The 24,201-nt window shown below is 34.5% G+C and overlaps 1 protein-coding gene across 1 annotated transcript in view; it reads left to right on the forward strand.

Annotated features, from left to right (window-relative positions):
* Positions 1-24,201, forward strand: part of Tmem214 (Transmembrane protein 214) — a 166,053-nt gene that overhangs the window by 37,164 nt on the left and 104,688 nt on the right. The window contains exons 7-8 of the mRNA XM_069831090.1: positions 15,866-15,977; positions 22,781-22,926. Coding sequence (XP_069687191.1) covers positions 15,866-15,977; positions 22,781-22,926 — 258 coding nt within the window. The remainder of the gene's footprint in view (positions 1-15,865; positions 15,978-22,780; positions 22,927-24,201) is intronic.

Raw genomic sequence — 24,201 nt, forward strand, 5'->3', positions numbered from 1 at the left:
AGTAGAGTATTTTGTACCTATTTCTGTAATAACTTAGTAAAAGCAATTTGAAAGCAACTTACATAAAGAAGCTTAAAATTAATGCAAATATGCTCCCTAACAGTTTTGTTTACTATTTGTTTACTTACCCTTACTTAGTAAAGTGTTTGTGTAGTAAACTTTATAGTATTATTTTGCTATTTACGAAAAGTTCTATTCAACATTTATAAAACTATTAAAAAGGTATTGCTAGTGGTTCATAATTAGGTTCTGAATCCATTTCTTCCTTGTCAAGTAACCAACAGTGCATTGAAATCGAATGGATCTGAGGAAAAGTTTTAAAATCATAAGCCATTTTAAATATTTGCCCAGCTATTATCTGTGGTCATAATGGCCCCTCTTGATATGTGATGGCAAGTGAAAAAGATTTAATGTCTTTGAAAAGGCTGGTGTTAGATGATTCTGCTTGGTCCTTACATTATTACTTGTGATTAGAAGCAAACATGGATTCTTAAAGTAATATGTAACAATTGTAAAGCAAAGTTTTTCTAGAAAAAAATGTCTTTTATTTTGCTTTAATTCCATGGGGTTACGTTAATTTTACAGATTTTTGTAGACATCATTAATCGAAAAAAAAAGAAAAAAAAAGTTTGCTGAACTGTTGGCAAAATTCTGTAGTTAATAAAATAATCTCTTTTTAGAAAAAAATGAAGCCCATTTTACTGCATATTGGTAATGGCTAGATTTACAATAATTTAATTAGCAGTAATTCATGTAGAAATATATAAGTCCTAATGGTTGTTTTTTAAGTTTGTAATTGTAGACGGGTTTATGTGGAATTGGAACATACTTTTGATCAGTTCCCTAGATATCACATGAAAATTTTATTGGGGGATTTCAACGCTAAAGTTGGACGGGAGGATATTTTTAGACCAACTATTGGAAAAGAGAGCCTACACGCAATTAGTAGTGACAATGGAGTTAGATTAGTCAACTTTGCCACATCGAAAAATTTAATTGTCAAAAGTACAACATTCCCCCATAAGGATATACATAAATATGCTTGGACTTCTCCAGATGGATTGACACATAACCAAATAGATCACATCTTGATAGATAAACGGAGACATACTAGTATAGTAGATATTCGAACTTTCAGGGGTGCAGACTGTAATTCTGACCATTATTTGATGATTGGAGAATTAAGAGAAAGATTATCAGTAGCCAAGCGACTAGAGCAACAAGTTAATATTACTAAATTCAATATTTTGAAATTAAAGGACGAGGAAGCTAAGCAAAATTATCAGGTCGAAATTTCGAATAGGTTTGCCACTTTAGAAAGTTCCGACGAAGTTGAGAAAGAATTAGATGTTAATAGCGTGTGGGAAAATATCAGAGATAGTATCAAAATTGCAGCTGAGCAGAGCATAGGTTATTATGAAACTAAGAAAAAGAAACCGTGGTTTGATGAAGATTGTTGCATGGTAGTAGAAAGAAGGAAACAGGCAAAATTGAAATTCTTACAGGATCCAGTTGAGGAGAAGAGAGATAATTATTTCAATGAAAGACGGGAAGCAAGTCGTACACTTAGGAATAAAAAGAGAGGTTACTTGAAGGAAAAACTGAATGAGGTAGAAACAAATAGTAAGAATAATTTAACATTCGAGATTTATATAAGGGTATAAAGGAATTTAAGAACGGATATCAGCCAAGGGTAAATGTGATCAAGGATGAGAATGGTGACTTGCTTGCAGACTCTCCATCAATCCTAAACAGATGGAAAAACTATTTTGCGCAACTACTAAATGTACATAGGCCAAATAGAAATGATTGGGACGAAATTGAAATACAAACTACTGAGCCATTTATACCCGAACCCACGCCTTCAGAAGTCGAAATTGCGATAGAAAATCTGAAAAAGTACAAGTCTCCAGGTATCGATCAAATTCCAGCAGAATTAATACAAGAGGGTGGAAGTGCATTACAGTATATAGCGAAATTTATAAACTTGTACTTGCTATTTGGGGAAAGGAAATTGTACCAGAACAATGGAAGGAGTCCATAATTGTACCTATTTTTAAAAAGGGGGACAAAACCAACTGTGGTAACTTTCGAGGAATATCACTTTTGTTGACGTCGTACAAAATTTTGTCCAATATTCTTTTGAGGAGATTAACTCCGTACGTAGATGAAATTATTAGGGATCATCAGTGCAGTTTTCGGCGTAATAGATCGACTATTGATCAGATTTTTTGTATTCGACAGATAATGGAGAAAAAATGGGAGTATAAAGGTACAGTGCATCAGTTATTCATAGATTTCAAAAAGGCATATGACTCGGTTAAGAGGGAAGTATTATATGATATTCTTATTGAATTTGATATTCCCAAGAAACTAGTTCGATTAATTAAAATGTGTCTCAGTGAAACATACAGCAGAGTCCGTATAGGTCAGTTTCTATCTGATGTTTTTCCAATTCACTGTGGGCTAAAGCAGGGAGATGCACTATCACCTTTACTTTTTAACTTCGCTCTAGAATATGCCATTAGGAAAGTTCAGGATAACAGGCAGGGTTTGGAATTGAACGGGTTACATCAGCTTCTTGTCTATGCGGATGACGTGAATATGTTAGGAGAAAATACACAAACGATTAGGGAAAACACGGAAATTTTACTTGAAGCAAGTAAAGTGATCGCTTTGGAAGTAAATCCCGAAAAGACAAAGTATATGATTATGTCTCGTGACCAGAATATTGTACGAAATGGAAATATAAAAATTGGAGATTTATCCTTCGAAAAGGTGGAAAAATTCAAATATCTTGGAGCAACAGTAACAAATATATATGACACTCGGGAGGAAATTAAACGCAGAATAAATATGGGAAATGCGTGTTATTATTCTGTTGAGAAGCTCTTATCATCCAGTCTGCTGTCCAAAAATCTGAAAGTTAGAATTTATAAAACAGTTCTATTACCGGTTGTTCTGTATGGTTGTGAAACTTGGACTCTCACTCTGAGAGAGGAACATAGGTTAAGGGTGTTTGAGAATAAGGTGCTTAGGAAAATATTTGGGGCTAAAAGGGATGAAGTTACAGGAGAATGGAGAAAGTTACACAACGCAGAACTGCACGCATTGTATTCTTCACCTGACATAATTAGGAACATTAAATCCAGACGTTTGAGATGGGCAGGGCATGTAGCACGTATGGGCGAATCCAGAAATGCATATAGAGTGTTAGTTGGGAGACCGGAGGGAAAAAGACCTTTAGGGAGACCGAGACATAGATGGGAAGATAATATTAAAATGGATTTGAGGGAGGTGGGATATGATGATAGAGACTGGATTAATCTTGCACAGGATAGGGACCGCTGGCGGGCTTATGTGAGGGCGGAAATGAACCTTCGGGTTCCTTAAAAGCCATTTGTAAGTAAGTAAGATGGGTTTATGTAAATCATTTCTATAAAACAAATGCTTTTGGGGATATGTTGTATTTACCATTTCATTAATGACTTACTTTAATGCAAGGAAATCAAAACTAAAAGAGTATTTAGAGCTGATTTTACGTAAATTCTCATATCCGGAAACAATTTATATTGTGGTACATTCTTGAATTGTTCTATTAGGCAATTTTGAGCCATTAGTATAAAAATGTGAAGTTCTGACTGTAGCACCTGTATAATTCTGTAACTTTTTTTGTGTGAAACAGTCATATTTGTTCATGACAGTAGTGTCAATCTGAAATGGTGTGTAATGATAAATACAATCCACTACATATTGTTGGAGTACCTCCAAAATCCGCTATGTGCATTTAAACAGATTTTGCAGGAGAAAAAAAAAGCATTATCACTTTTAATTCTCTTGATTTTTAAAGCTTCTGTCGGTATAATTTCAATAAGTACAGAAGGCTGTTCTGTTTTGTCACGAAGTATATAATAATACCTGCTTATTGAACTCACTGCAAGTCAGGCAATGAATGGTTTATGGGGTACTTTTTTTGTTACAAATTCATTGATCACATCTTTGTAGTCTAGTTACTGAGTAATTTCAAAATTCATGGAGAGGCTGCAAAACTGTTGATGGGAACTTGCTACGTAGATGATTGTAAATAATTCTTAGGCATTTTGAGGAGTGAGAAATAGGACTCAGCCAAAAAATTGGTCGCAGTTGTTGACAGGAATATTCGGAATGCAATTTTTAAATTAGAGAAAGGCTCCTGAATGTAGATTTCAATCAACACTCCATACAGTGAACTTAGGATAATTTTATTCGTTTTTTTTTTTTTTAATGTAATATCCTTTATAATGAATAATCTCATCATTCAGAAATTCTTCCAAGTCGTCTTTGTAATGCTCTTGTAGTGTTCTAACAAGAGTTCATGGTTGTCTCATCCTGTCAAATTATTTAAGAATTTATGTGCTATAACACTCTTCTAATGGTTTTCTTTTTCCTTTTCTCCAATTCAGAGATCTGTAACGACCAGAAATGCATTCACTCCAAAGTCTTCCTGTTCTTCAGAAGTAGTATCAAACTACTGTTTCTTCAGTTTTCTTGACTTCATTTTTGTGGCTGTTCCATGTATGTTTATCTTGGTCTTTTCAATGCCAGCATTTTCATTTGTCATACATAGAGCAACTCTCTCTGTCATATTCAAATAGCGAATATTGTACAAGTTTCTTACAGTCGCAATATCGATATCAACACTTTGCAACAGTTTATTTGTAGCATTGAATTTCTTAAGAGTGCTGACCAGAATGTTGTCATCACTGTTTCCAGATATTGTAGACTGCACAGTAACCCAGTCACTTCACATCTTAACTGTTGTCTTTTTAGATTCATCACTTTGAATAACTTCCAAAGCTAATATTATTTCTGTCCAATTAATATTGAGATTATTGCATGCATCATGATGCCCTGACCAGCGTGTTTCTGAAAGCATTGTATGGAAAGTGCACTATTTAATTTTGTTTGCAAATACTCCGACTAGTTGAAGAAGATACAAAGGTGTGAATTTGTCGCAAAAAGGAAATCTGAAGCTGCTTCAGGACAATACTCTGCTGCAGAAGACCCTGTTACCAAGCAAGTTGGCTGAGACGGTAACATTTGAGACTTGCGTTCGAGAGATCCAAGGTTTAAACCCTGTGACCGATCAATCTGACTGAGGTTTTTCATGATTTTCCTCAGTCATAAGAGGCAAATACCAGATTTGAAATTTACATACCATGATACATCACCGCTTCATCACCAATATCATAAACATTAATCAAAATCAGTAACATGAACACAAGCCATCTTCAACACACAATAGAAATATCAACTCAACAATAGTAAAAACAGCCTTCTGGTAAACTCACAGATCCTATACACACAATATGACCACAGGTGTTAAAGCGTATGTATGTATGTCCTTTATATATATAAAGGACCCTATTAAGTTAAGGAAGTGTGCTGGACACGGAATATAGACAGCAAGAAGGTTGATTTGTTTAATTCCATTTTGCAGACCAGAGTATATCCCTGCTTTATTGTTTGCAGTTTCATATAATTGACCCCTGCATAGTTTAATGTCCAAATCATATTTATTTAATACATTTATTAATACACTGTCTAATTCTTGTGATTTGTGCCATGAATTTGATACAGAAATATAAATCTTTCAACAAGAAACAAATATTTTGATAAGTACCTTATACAACAAAAGACAATTGAATTACATGTGTAATATCAGGGGTGAAGACTAATATGGTAGAAAATATTTAGTTTCTTCACTTCATCTACATATACGTCACCTCTCATTCTGCCAGAATAGATATAAACTCTTCACATGTCTGAAAGTGAAGATATGAGGCATTGCAAATTTTAGGGAAGAACTAACAAATGAGATTCTTTGTAAAACTTGCCCCTAATATCTGCAGCATCTCATATGATGTGCTCCTTTTTTCTTTGTTTCTGTAAATGTCCAGCTCGCTGTATTTGTTTTTTAAAATCATCATCCTATGCAGCTTCGGCCAGTTTTCGGACCATGATCTCGCCTGTTACTTGGTTTTTAAATAGCACATCTGTTTTTTCATGTTCCTTCACAATTTCCACTTTGTTATTGCCTTGTCTTTCATGAGTTTCCAGTTTTGAGAAGCATTTAGTTTTTTCTATCATTAATTTTTTCACAGTTTAAAACATTATCCTTAGCTTTCTTCTTCTTCTTCTTCTTCTTCTTCTTCTTCTTCTTCTTCTTCTTCTTCTTCTTCTATACTTGAGGGACTAGGCATTCTTGCCTATTCCATCTTCGCATTCTGTCCATTACTGCTATCTTCTTCTGGGATAGTCGGTCTCTTTTTTCCAAGAGGTTTATATTTGTTTATCAAGGCTGGAATCCTTTATTCACTCATGCGCAGGCTTGCAGAACCTGTTAGTAGGGGAAATACGATGTCAGCCTCACTCCACTTCTATTGGGGATGATCGACTTCTGCATAGAGCTGTTGACATTCTTTGCATGTGGAAGATCCATCAGTGGCGGCACTGTAATTTTCTAAAAGGATTGTAATAAAGTCAATTTATTTATAATGCGTTATGTCACTTAAAGGTTTACGATTTTGCTAGATTTTCTGTCGGTATTTTCTTTGAGATTTCTTTGTACCTAACCTGTTTTAGATTTTCCAAAATTTTTCTCCTATCATCACATATGGAAACATAAATTTGAATGGGTTATTTATGAAAGGGCCTAAGTCTTGAATATTAAATTGTTAGCAATTTAAGAAAAACTGCTTACAGGCCGAAATTTTGAAATTAAGGCTGAAAAAAAATTGTATCATAAATTTTACTAAGCAGTAGAGTGTTAAACTTAGTCCTCTACATATCTAAATCGATGTCTCTGAACCCAAAGAGCAGTATTACATTACAAACTCGTTTTCACAAAATTAGCGACTTAGGCCCTTTCATAAATAACCCATCCATTTGTAGCATTTAAGTAATGAACTTTGAAAGTTAATATAAATGTCACTATTCATTTCAATACAAAATGAACATAATGAGTGATGTCCTTAATTATCAGTATATAAATAAATAATTAATATACAAGAGATAGGTTTGAAAGTAAATCCCAAAGAGACAAAGTATATGATTATATCTTGTGACCAGAATATTGTACGAAACAGAAATATAAAAATTGTAAATTTATCCTTTGAAGAGGTGGAAAAATTCAAATATCTTAGAGCAACAGTAACAAATATAAATGATATATGGGAGGAAATTAAGCGCAGAATAAATATGGGAAATGCATGTTATTATTCGGTTGAGAAGCTTTTGTCATCCAGTTTGCTCTCAAGAAAGCTGAAAGTTAGGATTTATAAAACAGTTATATTACCAGTTGTTCTGTATGGTTGTGAAATTTGGACTCTCACTTTGAGAGAGGAACAGAGGTTAAGGGTGTTTGAGAATAAGGTGCTTAGGAAAATATTTGGGGCTAAGAGGGATGAAGTTACAGGAGAATGGAGAAAGTTACACAACGTAGAACTGCACACATTATATTCTTCATCTGACATAATTAGGAACATTAAATCCAGACATTTAAGATGGGCAGGGCATGTAGCACATATGAACAAATCTAGAAATGCATATAGAGTGTTAGTTGGGAGGCTGGAAGGAAAAAGACTTTTCGGGAGGCTGAGACATAGATGGAAGGATAATATAAAATGAATTTGAGGGATGTAGGATATGATGTAGAGACTGGATTACTCTTGCTCAGGATAGGCACCGATCGCAGACTTATGTAAGGGTGGCAATGAACCTTCGTGTTCCTTAAAAGCCATAGGTAAGTAAGTAATCAATATGCAGTTCGTAATAATGAACTTACCCGAAAGTTTGTCTATTCCATAATTCTTAATATGGGCTTTGTTGAAATGTCATTTAATATTTAAATGATGAGTAGAAATGAATTGGATGGCACACAGTAAACAAGCAATTCTTTCGTCTTCTTCAACAACAAAATAATCATATTCCCATTTCCCTTGGAAGTAGTATTTGTTCACGGGTTTAGATTTTGCCATGTTCCAGTTCTCTTCAAACTGCTGTATGTGTATTATGTACCTGCCGCCACGAGAATGAATGCTGATATAGCCGAGCGCAATTAGAATGCTATGGCCACACTGGTAGAAAAAATGGGTGGGGTAGAAGGGGTGCGAAGACAGTTGCTCTGAGGAGCTACAGTTCTGCAGGTCTGCTCATGCGGTTCATGTGCTTTTTCTAGTTAGGTTATGTTAGATGAAGTAAATAACAGTATGCTACAAAATGAAACTTTGTCAGAATTGTTTTCTGGATGTTAGATGATATAACACATTTGGAGTGTACTGATCACGAATTTGTTGTCTGTTTTTTTTTTCTATCACGTCTGAATTTTTTACAATTTTAAAATGTTGTTTCACCATAAAGCACAATTTGTATAGGAAAACAAGTTACAGAATTTCAGAACAATAGTAGAGTGTAGGTACAGGGAGTCTCAGAAAGTCATAAGAAATTGCAAAAGAATATATTGGAGTAAGATATTTATCTCATTTTTGTTTTTCCTGTATTTGAAGCTTCGAGGAGTGAATTTTTTTATGAGCAGATTGTGGTTCCCAGTATACCAACGTGCAGCAGTAATTTGCCATCATTGTTGTACCCCATTGCCCCTGGTACCACATCTCCATGTCACTGATGTCTTTGTGAAATCGTTCGCCATATTCCTCACTTATATCACCTATATGTGGATGAAAACTGTCCAAATGCAAAAACAGGAAATTAATCTTGAAGCTCATTTTTCACCCCAATTCTTTGAACTTTGACAGCATATTATGCATGATGCTCTTGTAATTATATATTTCTTGTTACCCATGAAATTTTCATATACATCTCTGAATGCCGTCCAACTTCCTTTTCAATGTTTGTCATGCTTTGTTCAAATTCTAAGTCCTTGAATAACTTCCATGTCTGAGGACTGATGGAAAAACCCTCTTTCAACTTAGTCTCTGAGATAGGTGGACATTTTTGGGTAAGATAGTGGGAACATTGTTCATTCTCATGAAGACCTTTAATAAATTGTTTCATCAGCCCCAATTTTATGTATAATTGGGGTTAGAGTATTTTTGCTGGTTTGATGATGCTGATGTTCTGCACATCTTACTGCCCACAGTGTGATTGGTTCTTAGAGGCCATTCTACTTGTGTCAGGGCCGTAATCAGGGAGTTCCAGGGGTTGCTGAGTAATCCCTAGCTATGCTGCGAGCAACCCCTAAAATTATTCCTAACCTCGTATATGGGTAACGTAACACTCAAAACACCACATCGTACTGGATTATTGTTGATTACAGTAACTAAAATATTGTGACGGCTGCACCGGGGTTCGAACACGTGTCCGACAGGGTGCGCGGCAGACGAAACACTGGTACGGGGAGCATCTGCATGCTGAGAGGGCAGAGGGGGGTGTATTAGGGCAACGCGGCGAGAGGAGGTTGCGTGCGCATCTGCTATCTGCCGAGTGAGGATGGAAGCAAACTGCTACGTGCGGAGTGAAGGGGGACGGACCCTCCTGAATCGTCCAGAAGTCCGTCAAAGTGGAGATATCCAGATAATTCGAGAGAGCTATCTCTGGACACTTGTAGAAATTTCTCGTAACTATGGTTTAGTTATAAAAGAAGAAACGCGAGTGAACTTGAGCAGTTTATTCAGCCAGTCAGTAAGCCAGTGTTGTTACAGTCAGTGAACAGAGCAAGCCAGACAGTTTGTGTAGCAGTGAAGCCAGCTTCGAGACCAGAGCGCGACTTGAGTTGTGTCCGTAACTGTGGAGCCTGAAGCCCGGAGTTCGAGTGCAGTGGACCGCAGTTGGGGGACCTGAGTTCGAAGTGCAGCGGATCGTCTCTGAAGGTCGAGATTCTGTGAACGCGTGTGACTGAGCTAGAAGAACTAGCCAAGACAAACGAGCTGTGAACTGAGAACTGACAGTTCTGTGTTGTAAATAGTGCTTTGTGAATATTAGTTAAGATTAACAGTACATTGTTGTTCGTAATAGTCCAAGTAAATTGTCATTGTCGTTTGTGGAGTGCAATAACGAACACTGTGTTGCTGTGCAGAGAGCAAATCCCATTGTTGACGGGAGTGAAATTAAATTGTAGAGAGTGATAATTATTGTTGGGATAATAAAATTACATTGTTGTTGAGTTGAAATAAATTTACAATATTGTACTGTAAGTACAGTGAGATGAAAAGAAAACTACAGCTATTTTAGGTTCATAAACTTCACTTCAGTCCTTTCAGGTGACGTTTAAAATATTCAGTGTTTCATGTTTCATTATTGTTGTACTAATGATGATTAGTAGATAAATATTAAATTAATTTTATGCCTGGTGTTTATTGAATTGTTTCCAGTGTCAAAAAAGGGAAATTCAGGTCATGACCTAGTTCAGTTGCAACGTCTAGGGAAATCAGATCTACCCCTAATGCTGTCTGCTGGTTACAGCCCTGACTTGTGTCCAACTACTGTTCCATTTGCAAATATAACACGGATATTTCGTGTATCCCATTTAATATTTGAGCAACATACCTGTCACTTTTAGGTTACCGCACAATTTAATCACTGTTGCTCTCCATATTTTATTTCATATTTGACATATTTTGGCAATTCTCCTTCAAATACATAGAATATGCAACTCACACAGAGGGACATTGGTTTTCGTTGTACCTTTAAATTTCTCTTGTTTGAATCTCTGGGTAACCACCATCCCTGTGTGGTGTACCCATTTGCTGTAATTTTCAACATGAAATTTCTACATAATTACAATACACTCAATCTTCTTCACAAGAAAAGTATTAGATAAATTCTTGCTCACAATATCTAATAATGTTGAAGATGTCCCTGCAGTGCATAAATTTTTCTCTTTTAGTCAAGATCCTATTATTTCCGCAGCTTGTTTGGATAGATTCAAGTCTCTCACCAAATCGTGTGTGTGTATCTAATGCTCTGGATTTAACAATGAAGTCATCATCCTTCTTGCTTCCCAATATTTTGATGGAAGGTCCACAAATCTCCTAAGAGTTTCACAATTAGCCAGGTGCTCCATCTCCATGTCCTCTTCTCTGGTGCACAGTAAGCATTTAGGTGAATTCAGTATTCCAATACGATGGAGGTGTTTACTGAGGCAATCATGACCAGTAATCAATCTAAACATGGCCACGGCAGATTTTCGAGGTAGATCAGGAATTAGTTTTGGATCTTTGAATGATTCTTTCCATTTTGAATTTTGATGTTTTGCCTGTTCGCTGTAACTTATTCTTTTTATGACTCGCTTTATTGATTCATATGGGAACTTGAAATTTGTTTTTAAGTTGATATAAGTTCCTTTCTTTGCTAACATATCTGCTTTCTCGTTACCTTTCAGTCCGCAGTGGGCCGGGATCCATTGGAAGACCACTTTTTTATTTAGCATTTGAATTTGTTTTACCATGCAATGAATTTCTTTTACTTTTTCCATTTTAGGGGATGTAGTTGAGCTGATGGACTGGATTGCAGCTTTGGAGTCAGACAGGATGACTATGTTTTTGCACTGGTTTAGCCAAACAAATACATTTTGAAGTGATGTATAAATGGCTTCAACTTCGCCATCAAAATTTGTTGTGTACTTGCCAACATTTTTATAAAGAGAAAAGTATTGGCAAGTAGCTCCTGCTCCAGCTCCTTCATTTTGATCCATGAGAGATCCATCAGTGTAAATGTACAACCAGTCCTTTTGTGGATATTTTCCATTAATTGTTTGTAGGACAATGGCTTTTGCTATTTCTGGACTTGTATCTTTTTTGTTGAAGACTTCATCAAGATCAAGGCAGCAATCTACTTTGAAGTTATTAAGTGGATTATATCGAGACATCAAGTTTTCCTTTTCACTTGGTATTTCTAGAATTTGCTTAAGCTTTTCTACCTCTTGTATGTATCCATTTTGGGTCCTCAATGTAAATTTAGAATCTTTGTATTTACTCCATTTATCCCAATTTGGAAGCCTTCTTAATTTTTCATAGGTTAAAAGGGCTTGTGTTTCAAGATCTGTTACAACTGGTTTATTAGATGTGATTATTTGCATGGCTCAATTGGAGTAGTTTTGATTGCACCAGTGATGAGACATAAAGCTTGGTTTTGAGTGCGTTCTAATATCTGTTTATTTGTGGTTGATAGGCTTTATGTATGTGTTGTAGGTTGTGTTGAGTGTACTCCTTGAGCTACCCCATTTCGTTCCTGCCAGTCTTTTTAGTAATTAAAAGCGATTTGTTGCCTTTGTGCTGATCTGTTCAATGTGATTTCTCCATGTGAGCTTATTGTCGAAATGTATACCCAGGTATTTTGCATTTTCAGTTCTTTGTAACTTATCATCTTTATAGATTTATTTTCACTGGTTTCTTTCTTAATGAGAAGAGTTGAAAGTTTGTTTTTTCTGTGTTCACTGACATCATATTATTTGAACACCAAATTTCAAGTGCCACTAACGATGACTGGATGGAATTTTGAAGTTTCTCTACTTCGTTGGTTTTATGTGACGTCCAAATAACCAAATCATCAGCAAAGAGTGCTGTTTTAGTGTAATGTTTTTCCAGCTCTTGTGATAGGTCGTTAATATATATGTTGAATAGTGTTGTGCTTAATACTGCACCTTGAGGTAAGCCCAAGTGAGTTTGTTTATATTTAGAACTTGCTGGTCCATAAGTTGTAGAATAAAATCTTTGGGTGATGAACTCCGATATCCATCTTAATATATTGGATTTTATGCCTAATTTCTGGAGCTTTGTAATCAGATTGTATCTCCACACATTATCATATGCTGATTTCAAATCGACGAATACAGCTAATGTATCTTTCTTTTTATTAAATCCATCTTTAATAGCTTGACTTAGTAAGATTATTTGTTCTCTTGTTGAGTGGTCTCTCCTAAATCCGGCTTGCTGTGTTGATAGAAGATTGTTTGTTTCTAAAAACCAGTTTAATCGCTCTGATATTATCCTTTCCATGATTTTAGCTAAGTGGCTTGTTAGTGATATAGGTCTATAGCTTTCAATTTTGTCTGCTGTCTTTCCTGGTTTCAATATTGGAATAATAATAATAAATAATAATATAGAGACCAAAATACAGCTGGCAAAGCAATGGAAGATTGGTTAAATACAAATGAATTGGAACTTGTATTCAATAGGGATCAAGAGGCTACTTACATGCATCATACAGGCTCACCAAATCGTATAATTCTGGTTGTATAAAGAGATGAGGCTCATTTCCGTTCTGTACTTTGAAATCCACGTCATGTATGTCGCCATAGTATGGTGGTAATTCACTTAGTGTATCAGGCACTGGAACATCAGGGCCATATAGTACAGGTCTCATCGCTGATGCTAATACCACTATCCGGTACTACATACTTCGTGACTTCATCCAGTATTACCTTCTGGTACAAAATTCAGTGACTACATGTTTCCTAACACCTATTACTGCTAAACGTTCCGCATTCCATTATGTACACAACGTGATTGTACAATTGAAGATCTCTTCGGAATAAGGATGTAACTAACAAAACTGTAATTCATGTTTCAGGAGAAAGGAAAATAATTTCAGGGGCATATTTCATTAGGCCTATATTTACTGTCACAACCATTTGACTAAACAAGGTTACAAGTGTATTCAGCCATTGAACACAATCATTTATCATCATCATCATCATCATCATCATCATCGTCCTTGCAGGTATCAAGCCTAGTGTCCTGTTACGGTCTCCATCCATTTTTTCAGGGGGCGTCACAATCATTTATTGTTATAAATAAATGCTTTAAAATTACTTTTTTCACTTATATCATATATTTCAGCAATGTGATGTTACATCCTTTTTTCGGAAAGATCTTCATTTATAATAAGTTTGTAAATATATGGCAGTGCATCTCCATTTATTGGTAAGCCTGTATTTTAGAATATTTGGTTTTTGCTTACGAACTATACGTGATGGAACAAAATAGATGTCATTTTCGGTGTTTCCAAGCCGAAATCCGTGAGAAAAGTTAACATAGAATAGTGATAATCACTGATATGCAACCATTTTGCTACAGGGAAACTGTTTATATTTTTCAGTTTCCCACTATGAATAGTTACAAGGCCCATATGTTGTTTCGTTTTGTCACGTCCAGTTTTCTAAAAATGAAGTTTCACCCCCCCCCCCCCCCGAAATTCATGAAAATATGTAAATACTGAAATTAGTAGATATCCTTAGATAAATTGAAAATCCCCCACCCACAGGAATAAGGGTATTTGGTACATTGTTTCCCTATGTGCTTAGACCCTTATTCCGGAGGGTATCCAATTATATTATTATTATTATTATTATTATTATTATTATTATTATTATTATTATTATTATTATTACGTTAAGGCTGGTAATTTAGACATAATTGAATCACTAAAATGTTATAAAACAACATACATTAAAAATTATGGAAAAAGTATCCCTAAATTTCATTTTTCTTGCTTAATATTGCGAGGAAACTTGAAAAAAAAAAATTCACTTCATTTCTACATTTATTCATATGCAATTTCTTGAACCTGATGGGTATAATCACAAATGTGCTTATATTTTGTGAAATAAGTGGTGCAATAAAATTACTTCCTGTTGAAGTGCACTGCCAAAGAGTAGAATTTCAAAAGCAGGTAATAAATCCGGGTATCAGCCATAGAGATGTATTGGTTACTTCCACAATGCATTTTACTTTCATTACCATTTTTATTTATGTCTTCCTGTTTTGTCATCAGTTACTCGTAATTTATAATATAATATAATAATATAGTATTATATTATATTATATAAAAATAAACTCTATTAATAATTTAAGGTTTAGTAATTAATTTTATACTCTCGAATGTTATATTACGGCGTTAAAATATGTTTTTAAAAACAATATACCTTATTTGACGTTGAAATTCTTGTTTAAATTTTGAAGAAGTTTTCATTCTTATTTCCAAAAATTACAGAAAAACCTGGTGCAATAGAGAAAATATGAATGCAGGCTCGGATTCAACAACCTTCAATACCTAAAAGCAGTCATATAAGTTAGATTATTGTATGAAATTTATTTTTTTTTTAAATCCTGAACTTTGCCAATTTTGACGTTTTTAATTTTTTTTTTTTTTTTTTTTCAAAATTACAGGAATGATACAGAAAATATGAATACAGATTCAGATCCAGTGCACTTCAGTTAACTGGAATCAGTAATTTTTTCTCTTGTAGCAGAAAAAATTTTTTTGAAATGCATATCACTGGTATAATTAATCTAAATTGTGTGAATTTCAATCTACCATATCTTATGAATCTTATCATAATTTGAGTTACAGATATAAAGGTATTAAATAATTGAATCGTGAATTGCAGAAACCCCACATATCCATTTGAATAAAGGAGGCACAAAACAAAAACTGATTATCTTCAAAAGTGTCTGGTATTTTGAAGTGGCTATTTTTTATTACAGCATTATATGTTCTAGTGTTTGACATACATGAACTTTAATTTTTTCTTTATTATTTCCTCAAAAAAAAAAAAACTGGATTGCCTGGACATGTGGGGTTTCTGCAATTCATAATTAGTAACAATAATATTTCTTTAAAAGAACTTTCAGGTGAAGAAGACGGAGGACAATTTTTTTTAATATTATAAACAACTTTAAATGTATGTTTAATCCAAGAAATTGAAAAATGTACACAAGCAAACTGTTTTTTTTTTTAAGTGTCTAAAAAATTCCACATGCCCTGGATTTGTGGTGTTCCTGCATTTTTCCATAATCACAATCATTCACTATTTTTGATTGCCGTTATCAATAATGTTTTTTTTTTTTTATTTAATTCGTTTCAGTTATTGCTCTGTTTGGTGATATGTCTAAAGAGTGATCAACATTGCTATAGTATCTGGAGACAATTGTACACGAAACATCTTCCCCAGTCTGCTGTTTTACTTGGTCACATTGGTATGTATTCTTCATAATTAATCATTGTAACTGTAATGCATATCACGATCAGTGGCATCTGGTGAACTTTAATGAAAGATGTGCATGCTGTCCTGAAGATACAGGCATAGTCACTAACTTGCGAGCATTAGTCTATAATGAAATTGAGATGTTAAGTTTATTGCCGTCTTTTTTAGCTTATCTTAATACACTGAGAATTATTCTCAAATTTAATACATTAAAACAATGTTAGATGAACATTTTCGGCACCAAAAATGCCATCATCAGATCATGAGGTTAAAATACGATAAGTATCAAATATGAACACTTAACAGATATGAACACTTGTGAATACAAGATTTTTACATATGCCAGTTATTAAAATAATGAATTAAAAGTATGTACAAATGATATTAAAACTGATTTGATATTACAGTATGGTGCGTGATGCATTAAAACAAGTATTGATTGTTGTAATCTTCATCATGAGATGATACGATGTCTTGCTTGACTGGCATATTACTTGTTATGTAGTTCAGTTAAGAAGCATTGTGAAGTGTAGCATTGAAGGCCTGATGTTGATTGTGTGAAGTGGAGCAGCTCAACTGAAGTACGTACCAAGTTTACAATTCATTTTGATATTGGATGATTGCACTTTTTTTGGATGTGGTGCCATTCAGGCTCGTATGCCTGTGTCCACGTCTCGTCAGTGGCAACAATACGTTGCAGGAATACGTCCCCTTCGTTGTGGTATCTCTGTAGGTGAATTTGAGCTATTGCATATCGGTACCACTTCTGTGCTTCTGTCAAGTTATGAGGAATCCAGTGTGTGCGAACCTCATGTGCCGTCTCATTCCGACCTGTACAAAATGCAGAGACCCATCTTCTAACCGTCTAATACAGTAGTGCATCGTCACTGGCTTCAAGTAACCCTCGATGACATTGGCGTGCATTTCTACTGCAGGCTACCTCGATTTTTATCCATGATCGCTGCTCAAGTTTAGTAAACATGCTTTAGAGCAGTTAAAAATAGTGCTGTACATATTTAACCACGCACAATAACAACACCTGTTGTCATAGCAACCGGTTTTATCATTCAATACATCGACAATATCTCCAGCTACGATCACCATTTGTCTCATATTTCATGCGAATGCGAATGCGCATGACCTATTTCAGACGGTGTTGCCACTGCTTTATTTACAACCCATGTATTACAAGAGATAGTCAACATCACTTCACTGAAGCCAGAAGAAAGATCGTTTTCCTTCCTAAAACTAAGGAGTTCGTAAATGTGTTTTCCATAGAATTCTAGAAATGAGTAGATAACAATTAATTCGTTTTATGATGAAATAGAGGTTCATAGAGATCGAAAAGCTTGTTCAGAAATGAGTCTGGAAATTTCTTCTTATATTCTTCGTGGGCTGTTTATGGTGATATAATAATTGAAAATATTCGAGTTTGTTAATTTGAGATAACCTACAATCTGTCTGAGAAATTATGCAATTAGTTATTTCCATATACAAGTGCCGACAATTAATTTATAATTTTATAATTTTACGAATACTAATTTATCTGCAATTCCAAAGTCATTAACTGCATACTATACGTGAGAGAAAATAATTCATCAGAAGTTCTATCAGCACTAATATCTAAATTTTAAAAATCTTTCACATATTTTGCTTTCATGTATATAACATAGAACTGACGATGTCAAAAACAGCTTTTATGCGGAAGTTCCTTTAAAACTGTGAAGGAATTTAGATGGCAATTAAAAGTAGATCATAAATTTAAAACACATTAAGCAATTCAAAGAAATTTTCTGAATTTAAAGAACCTTATGACCAGACAGCGGATTTTCGGTCTCTACACGGTGACAAGATGCCACGCCCCTTTCTTATGGAGGGAGCGTAGCAATGAGTTCGATGACGTCCCTGCAACTGATGTACATCTGACTTTCAGTAATGGTAGGCCAACCGAAAATCCGCTGTCTGCTTATGACTCATCATGATCCCTGAATGAAAGCTCCTTATTAGCTAAATAACAAACTGCATCAATTCATCAATTATACATCTTAATATGTACAAAGCAATTCAAAATGAATATCAGTTTTTCAGATGTCTGTAATTTTACTTGCAATACATTTAAAAATATACCTCATGATCCTTCAATGTTTGCCCCTCGTGTTATACAAGACACATCTAGATAATAGTCCAGTTTTCCATGCTTGCTCCAACATTCATCCTTTCATAGTTTTCTGCCCATGGGCAAGTCTTTTACTGCAAACCCAGCATTCTCCAATCTATCCTATTTTCTGCCTTCCTCTTAGTCTTCGCTTATGATCCATATATCTTAATGTCGTCTATCATATGATCTTTTTCTGCCCCAAACTCTTCTCTCGTTCACCATTCCCTCCAGTGTATTCTTCAATAGGCCAATAGGCAGTTTCTTCTCAGCCAGTGACCAGACCAATTCTTCTTTTCCTGATCAGTTTCAGCATCATTCGTAGTTGAATCGGTTATTTCATGTGTGAAAATGAAAGCTGCAACGTAGATTCGTCATTCTATGTAGAAATACTAGTCTGATGAGTAGAACAGATGTGAGAACACTGCAAACATTTGGTTTTGGTTTGAAATTACGTAAGTCATCGACTTGGTGGGTTTCTCAACGTAACTATGATTCACTGCTAGAGTACGTTCTCTGTAGTCAGGTTTTTTATGCAAGAGACTGGTTTGCCTGGCTCTGTAAAACAAGTTATGACTAGTCTGTTATTGTTTTACTATTTGTGTTCGATATTATACTGTTTGAAAATGTCCTAAACAGACAACAGTGATATACCTATTATAAAGAAAGGAATTACACATACTGATTTGTGTAAGTGAAACAAGATTAAAAGAGCAAGAGTGATACAAACTTCATACTTGGAATACAATGGAAAAGAAGTTCATCCATTTGATCGAAATATCCCTTGCAAGTAAATATCATTACCTAAATGTATTCAGACCTTACTAATTGAGTTGAAAATAAATTTCGAACTAAACTGTAGCGTGTTTAGGCCTGTCCTAACCTTGCTAATTGACTGCAGATTAATTTAAGGTTGTTGCAAGATATAAGTAGACAATGCAGAACTACAATGTTTTTCTTTCATTCTTTGTATCAGGTATAGAGAGGATTGTACTGGCAAACCTCGTGACTATAAAGAAGAAATCCATGCAAAATTTACGGAGTTTTCCACAAAGAATGAACAGGATGCTTACTTACAGACTCTTTATCATTCTTGTTGACATAAAAATAGAAAGGCCTTGTCAAGAAAATCCAAGAACTTTAAGAAAAACTCTTTCGTTTACAGTGTAACAACAAGGAATAGTAGAAACATTGTTTTTAAAAAAAATTTTTGTGTGTTACATGGGGTTAGTGATGACCAGGTTCGCCTGCTATCTGATCTGTTGTGTGAAGAAAAAGCTCCTATTGATAAAAGATGATTAGACAGGCCATCACATACAATTCCTGCTAATATTGTAGGAGCTATAAAAACTCACATTGCATCTTATCCTGTAAAAGTATCACACTATACTTCAAATGTTGAATGTTAAAATCATGTATGATATGTTTATGGAAAAATATCTAAACTTTGCATATGTGAAGTACAATTTCTACTTAAAAAGCTGTCATGAAGAGTTTTCTCTATATTTTGGGAGGCCCCAAGTAGATACTTGTCCCATATATGAATCTTTTCCTACCAAACTGAAAGGTAAAGAGTTAGCTGATAATGTAAAAGAGCCATTGTTTGTGAAAAAATATTGTACATTAGGAGGTCTAAAAAATTTTATACTCAACTTCAACATATATCACATGTGTCCAAAAGTAATGATGATACACTAGGGATATGTACAGATTACATGCAAAATCTGCGACTACCCATGATCCCAGTGCAAGAAACATTCTACCTCAGACAGCTTGGTGTGAATTTGTTTTGCATTCATAATTTACGAAATGATACCTCATAATTTTTTTGTTACCATGAAGACATTGCAACCAAAGGAACTAATGAGGTTTGTTCATTTTTAAATGTAGCCTATACATTGAAGGCATCCCAGAAAATGTCCAACACTTGCACATATTCTCAGATGAGTGTTCTGCCCAAAATAAGAACAATACAGTAGTGAGAATGCTTTTTGCTCTGGTCAAGGTTAGATTTCATTCCATAAATCAATACTTCCCATTACAGGGTCATTCCTCTCTTCCCTGCGACAGGGATTTTTCTGTCGTCAAAAGTAAGATAAAGAAAAGTGACACAATTTACACATTGATGGAGTGTGTACTTATCACCAACTCCTCCACGAAAAATAAATATACAGTCTTTGTTGTAGAAATTAAAATTGTAAATTGTGTTTCATTTAATGACGCTCACAATTTACCGGTGTGCCGGGATTTTGTCTCACAGGAGTTCTTTTACTACATGTCAGTAAATCTACGGACATGAGCCTGTCGCATTTAAGCACATTTAAGTGCCATCGACCTGAGTCAGGATCGAACCAGCAACCTTGGGTACAGAAGGCCAGCACTCTACTGACTGCGCCACCCAGGCCGACACTGTTGTAGAAAATAATGACATTGTTGATCTATAAAAGCTATTGGGCTCCACTGTTCAAGAAGTCCAATCTGTCTGTTGAATCCCATGGAAAGGCAGTGCCTCCAGATAAGAAAGCATCATTTCAGGTGTCACAGTATAACCATTTTATGTATTATAGGGACGATTTTGGTGTAGTTTAGGCTAGTCAGAATATTAATGGTCTTGTAAACTACAACTTCAGGCTTCTTAAACAGTGCTTCCAATGCTATTGTGATGCCAGGAAAAGAGCATACTTACAGAATCTTCCAATATTAATGTATAGAAAATGAAGGATTTGAAAAAATTGAAGGATACATACCCAATGGCGAGGAAATTCAAAGGTTCTGGAAAAGTGTGTATGATTGCGATATCACTGACAAGGGGATAAACTAAAAACAATGTTCATTTCAGAATCATTTCTGCGTAGTTTCATAAAAACACTTTTGTCTTATGTTTCTCAGCACAAATTGTTACTAATTGAAATGTGAATCATTTTCTGAGTAGATGGACAATGTAACTGAATATATTATTGTAATAAACATGTACCAACTTATAAATGGAACCTGAATGTTGTATTTATTTACATATGTAGGTAATGATCAAACATTCATTAGTTTTTGAAATACTGTAAGTCATGAACTTATAAATCAATCTAGCAACAATTTTAATATGTCCGCCAAATTACTTCGGGACTAATGACATCAGCAGGCATAACGAACTGATCTCGGATTTTATCCCTGCCAGTGGGCGACGTTATAATTAGTGGTACAGAGGAAGAGGGAAAGCAGTGGTTTACTAGTGTGTGAAAAAAAGTTCGCTCAAATGCTTAACCCTGAGTATCTAAGTATTTTTACAATTATTTTAACATTAACTGTGTAAGAGCTCAATGTTGAAGCATTATTATGGTTTTCGCAATATGAAAATTACTCGTTGTAGGCCTACTAAATAAATAAATTGCAGTGAAGCATACCTGTACGTCTCCTTTCAGGATTATTGCAAATGTTCAACTCCATCTTCACCATCACTGTCTTGCTCTTCGTCCAAGTTCGTAACAGTCTTATGACGTTCGCGATTTTTATCTGGTGTTGTGAACGAACTGACTTCTCCTTTCTCAATGGTGGATAGTTCTTGTTTTATCACACACACCGTTCTCTGATATGCATGTGGCAGCCGCTGTCCTCTCTTGTGATTTAGCGACAGGAATAGTGAAGTCACCACGATCTGCTTCATTCTTCATAAACTTTAATACATTAGCCACCAGCTCCTGACTTTGACCACTCAGTTTTTTGTTTTTAACTTTGGACATGATAGGTGAAAAATTGGAAATTAAAATTGACTACCAGTACACAATCTACAATACATTGAACTATTAGTAATTACGAAACTAAAGCACTAACTACTATAAGCTAAACTTCTATAACACTATAATAATAATAATAATAATAATAATAATAATAATAATAATAATAATAATGATAATGATAGTAATTGTGGCAATATTGCAAACCCGAACAGATTTCCGACACACACACACATTACTAACAGGAAAACAGTTTTTTTGGGAGCAAGGTGACCAGATGTCTTTTGTTTTGCTGTATTAGTACTCAATGCCCTCGACCATGACAAGCACTTAAATCCCAACTGCCATTCACCAGCAGAGAAAAAATCCGAGATCTCTACAAGGTGGTGTTTTGAAGGAGTATAGTTTGATAGTTTCAAACCTAAAAATGTTAATGCAAATCTGACTTTCAGTTGCTTTAAAAAATTGTGAGACAAGTCTGTTATTGTTTGGTAAGTTCAAATTCACCACTGAAATAATATGGCATCCATTGCCTAAACACACTCATCTGTAAGGCAATTAAAACAGAATGACCTGCAGACAAGAGTATTGAAATGTTTAAAGTTACAGGATAGCTAAAAGTAATTAAAGTACCCATTTGTACTTGGTGTGTGCACACCCAGAATATACTGTACGCCCAAGATCATGGTAATTTTTTTTCTTTCTTCACTTCCTTAAAGTAAAGAATTGTTAAAATTTAAACGTCTATATGTAAGGAAATAAATAGTCGTTTGAATTATCTGATATTACATAAACATTAATAAGTGCTTAAATAAATATTAGTCATATGCACATATACAGAACTATTTTTAATTTTATTGTAATGCTGTTTTATGTTTTTTCTTTGTTATAAGATGTGTTATGCTTTTTCAGATAGCCAATGGAATACTATCAAAAGCCAAGTGGCTGTGAAAATGCTCAGGGAGACACTTTCTACATTCCAGGTGACTAATGGAGAACTGAAAACAATGAAGCATAAGGATGAACAGCATTTATCACACTGTCAACATTCATGTGAGGTAAGTACATTTAAGGTTAACCTGCTGTGAAATCTCTATATATTGATTCCCAAACTGTAAACTAATAATAATAATAATAATAATAATAATAATAATAATAATAATAATAATAATTTATTTATTCTGGCGAAGTTAAGGCCATCAGGCCTTCTCTTCCACTTAGCCAGAAACAAAAGAAGCTGATACAGTTTGCAGTAATACAAGTTAATGATTACAGACTAATATTTAGAGAACACAAAAAAATTGATATAGTCATACAAGCACAAGTTGAGTAAAATAATGCAAACATACTAAATAATAAATTACAAAATAATATAAGGCTTAGAAGTTACACTCAATGAATATGCAAGTGGTAAGTGAACCAATATTACAGATTATAAAAATTACAAATTCAAATGTAAATTATAACTGTACAAAAAATTATATATACACACATACACACAAAGGAGAATTAAACATTAATGAAGAAGAAAGAAAATATTGTCAGAGAAATGAGTAAAATATGTACTAACAATTTGTAGGATTACAATGAAGATTTATAATTTCAATGGTAAAAGTGCATACAACAATCATGATAGGATAAAGGAACGGGAAAATTAAATCTGAAGCTAGAAGTTATGTGGCGTAGTTTTGAATAATTTACTTTTAAATTGCAATATCATTAGACAGTTCCTGAGTGAGCTGGGTAGGGAGTTCCAGAAACGAATTGCTGATATTATGAAAGAGGAAGAATGGTGAGTGTTTTATGGCAAGGCATAAATAATAAAGGCTCATTTTTAGAACAAGTACCCAGGCTATGATATGAGGACAAGATATTAAAACGCACTGAGAGATAGTTAGGTGAGGAAGTATTGATGATGCGATACAGGAAAATTAGTGAATGAATAGATCTTTGGTCCTGTGATCTTACCCATTGGAGCATTTGAAGAGGAGGTGTAATGTAGTCATACTTGCAGATGTTGCAAATGAAATGTATGCAGACATTATGAACACGCTGCAATCTTTGGGCTAAATTAGAATTTAAATCTGTTAATAGAATGTCGCAGTAGTCAAAATGTGGCATCACCAATGTTTGTATGAGAATTCTTTTTAATTGAAAGGGTAGAAAATTTTTCAGGCAATTTAATGAATGTAGAATGGAGAAGACTGTCTTACATTAGACATTCCACTTGAGGCCCTCATCCATGTACACACCCAGATATTTAACAGAAGGACTGAATGGGATTATAGATTCATTTAATTTTACAAAATTTATAATAGCGAATTTTAAAATGT

Source organism: Periplaneta americana, chromosome 7 (genome assembly GCF_040183065.1).
Source record: "Periplaneta americana isolate PAMFEO1 chromosome 7, P.americana_PAMFEO1_priV1, whole genome shotgun sequence".
In the NCBI taxonomy this organism is placed as follows: Eukaryota; Metazoa; Arthropoda; class Insecta; order Blattodea; family Blattidae; genus Periplaneta; species Periplaneta americana.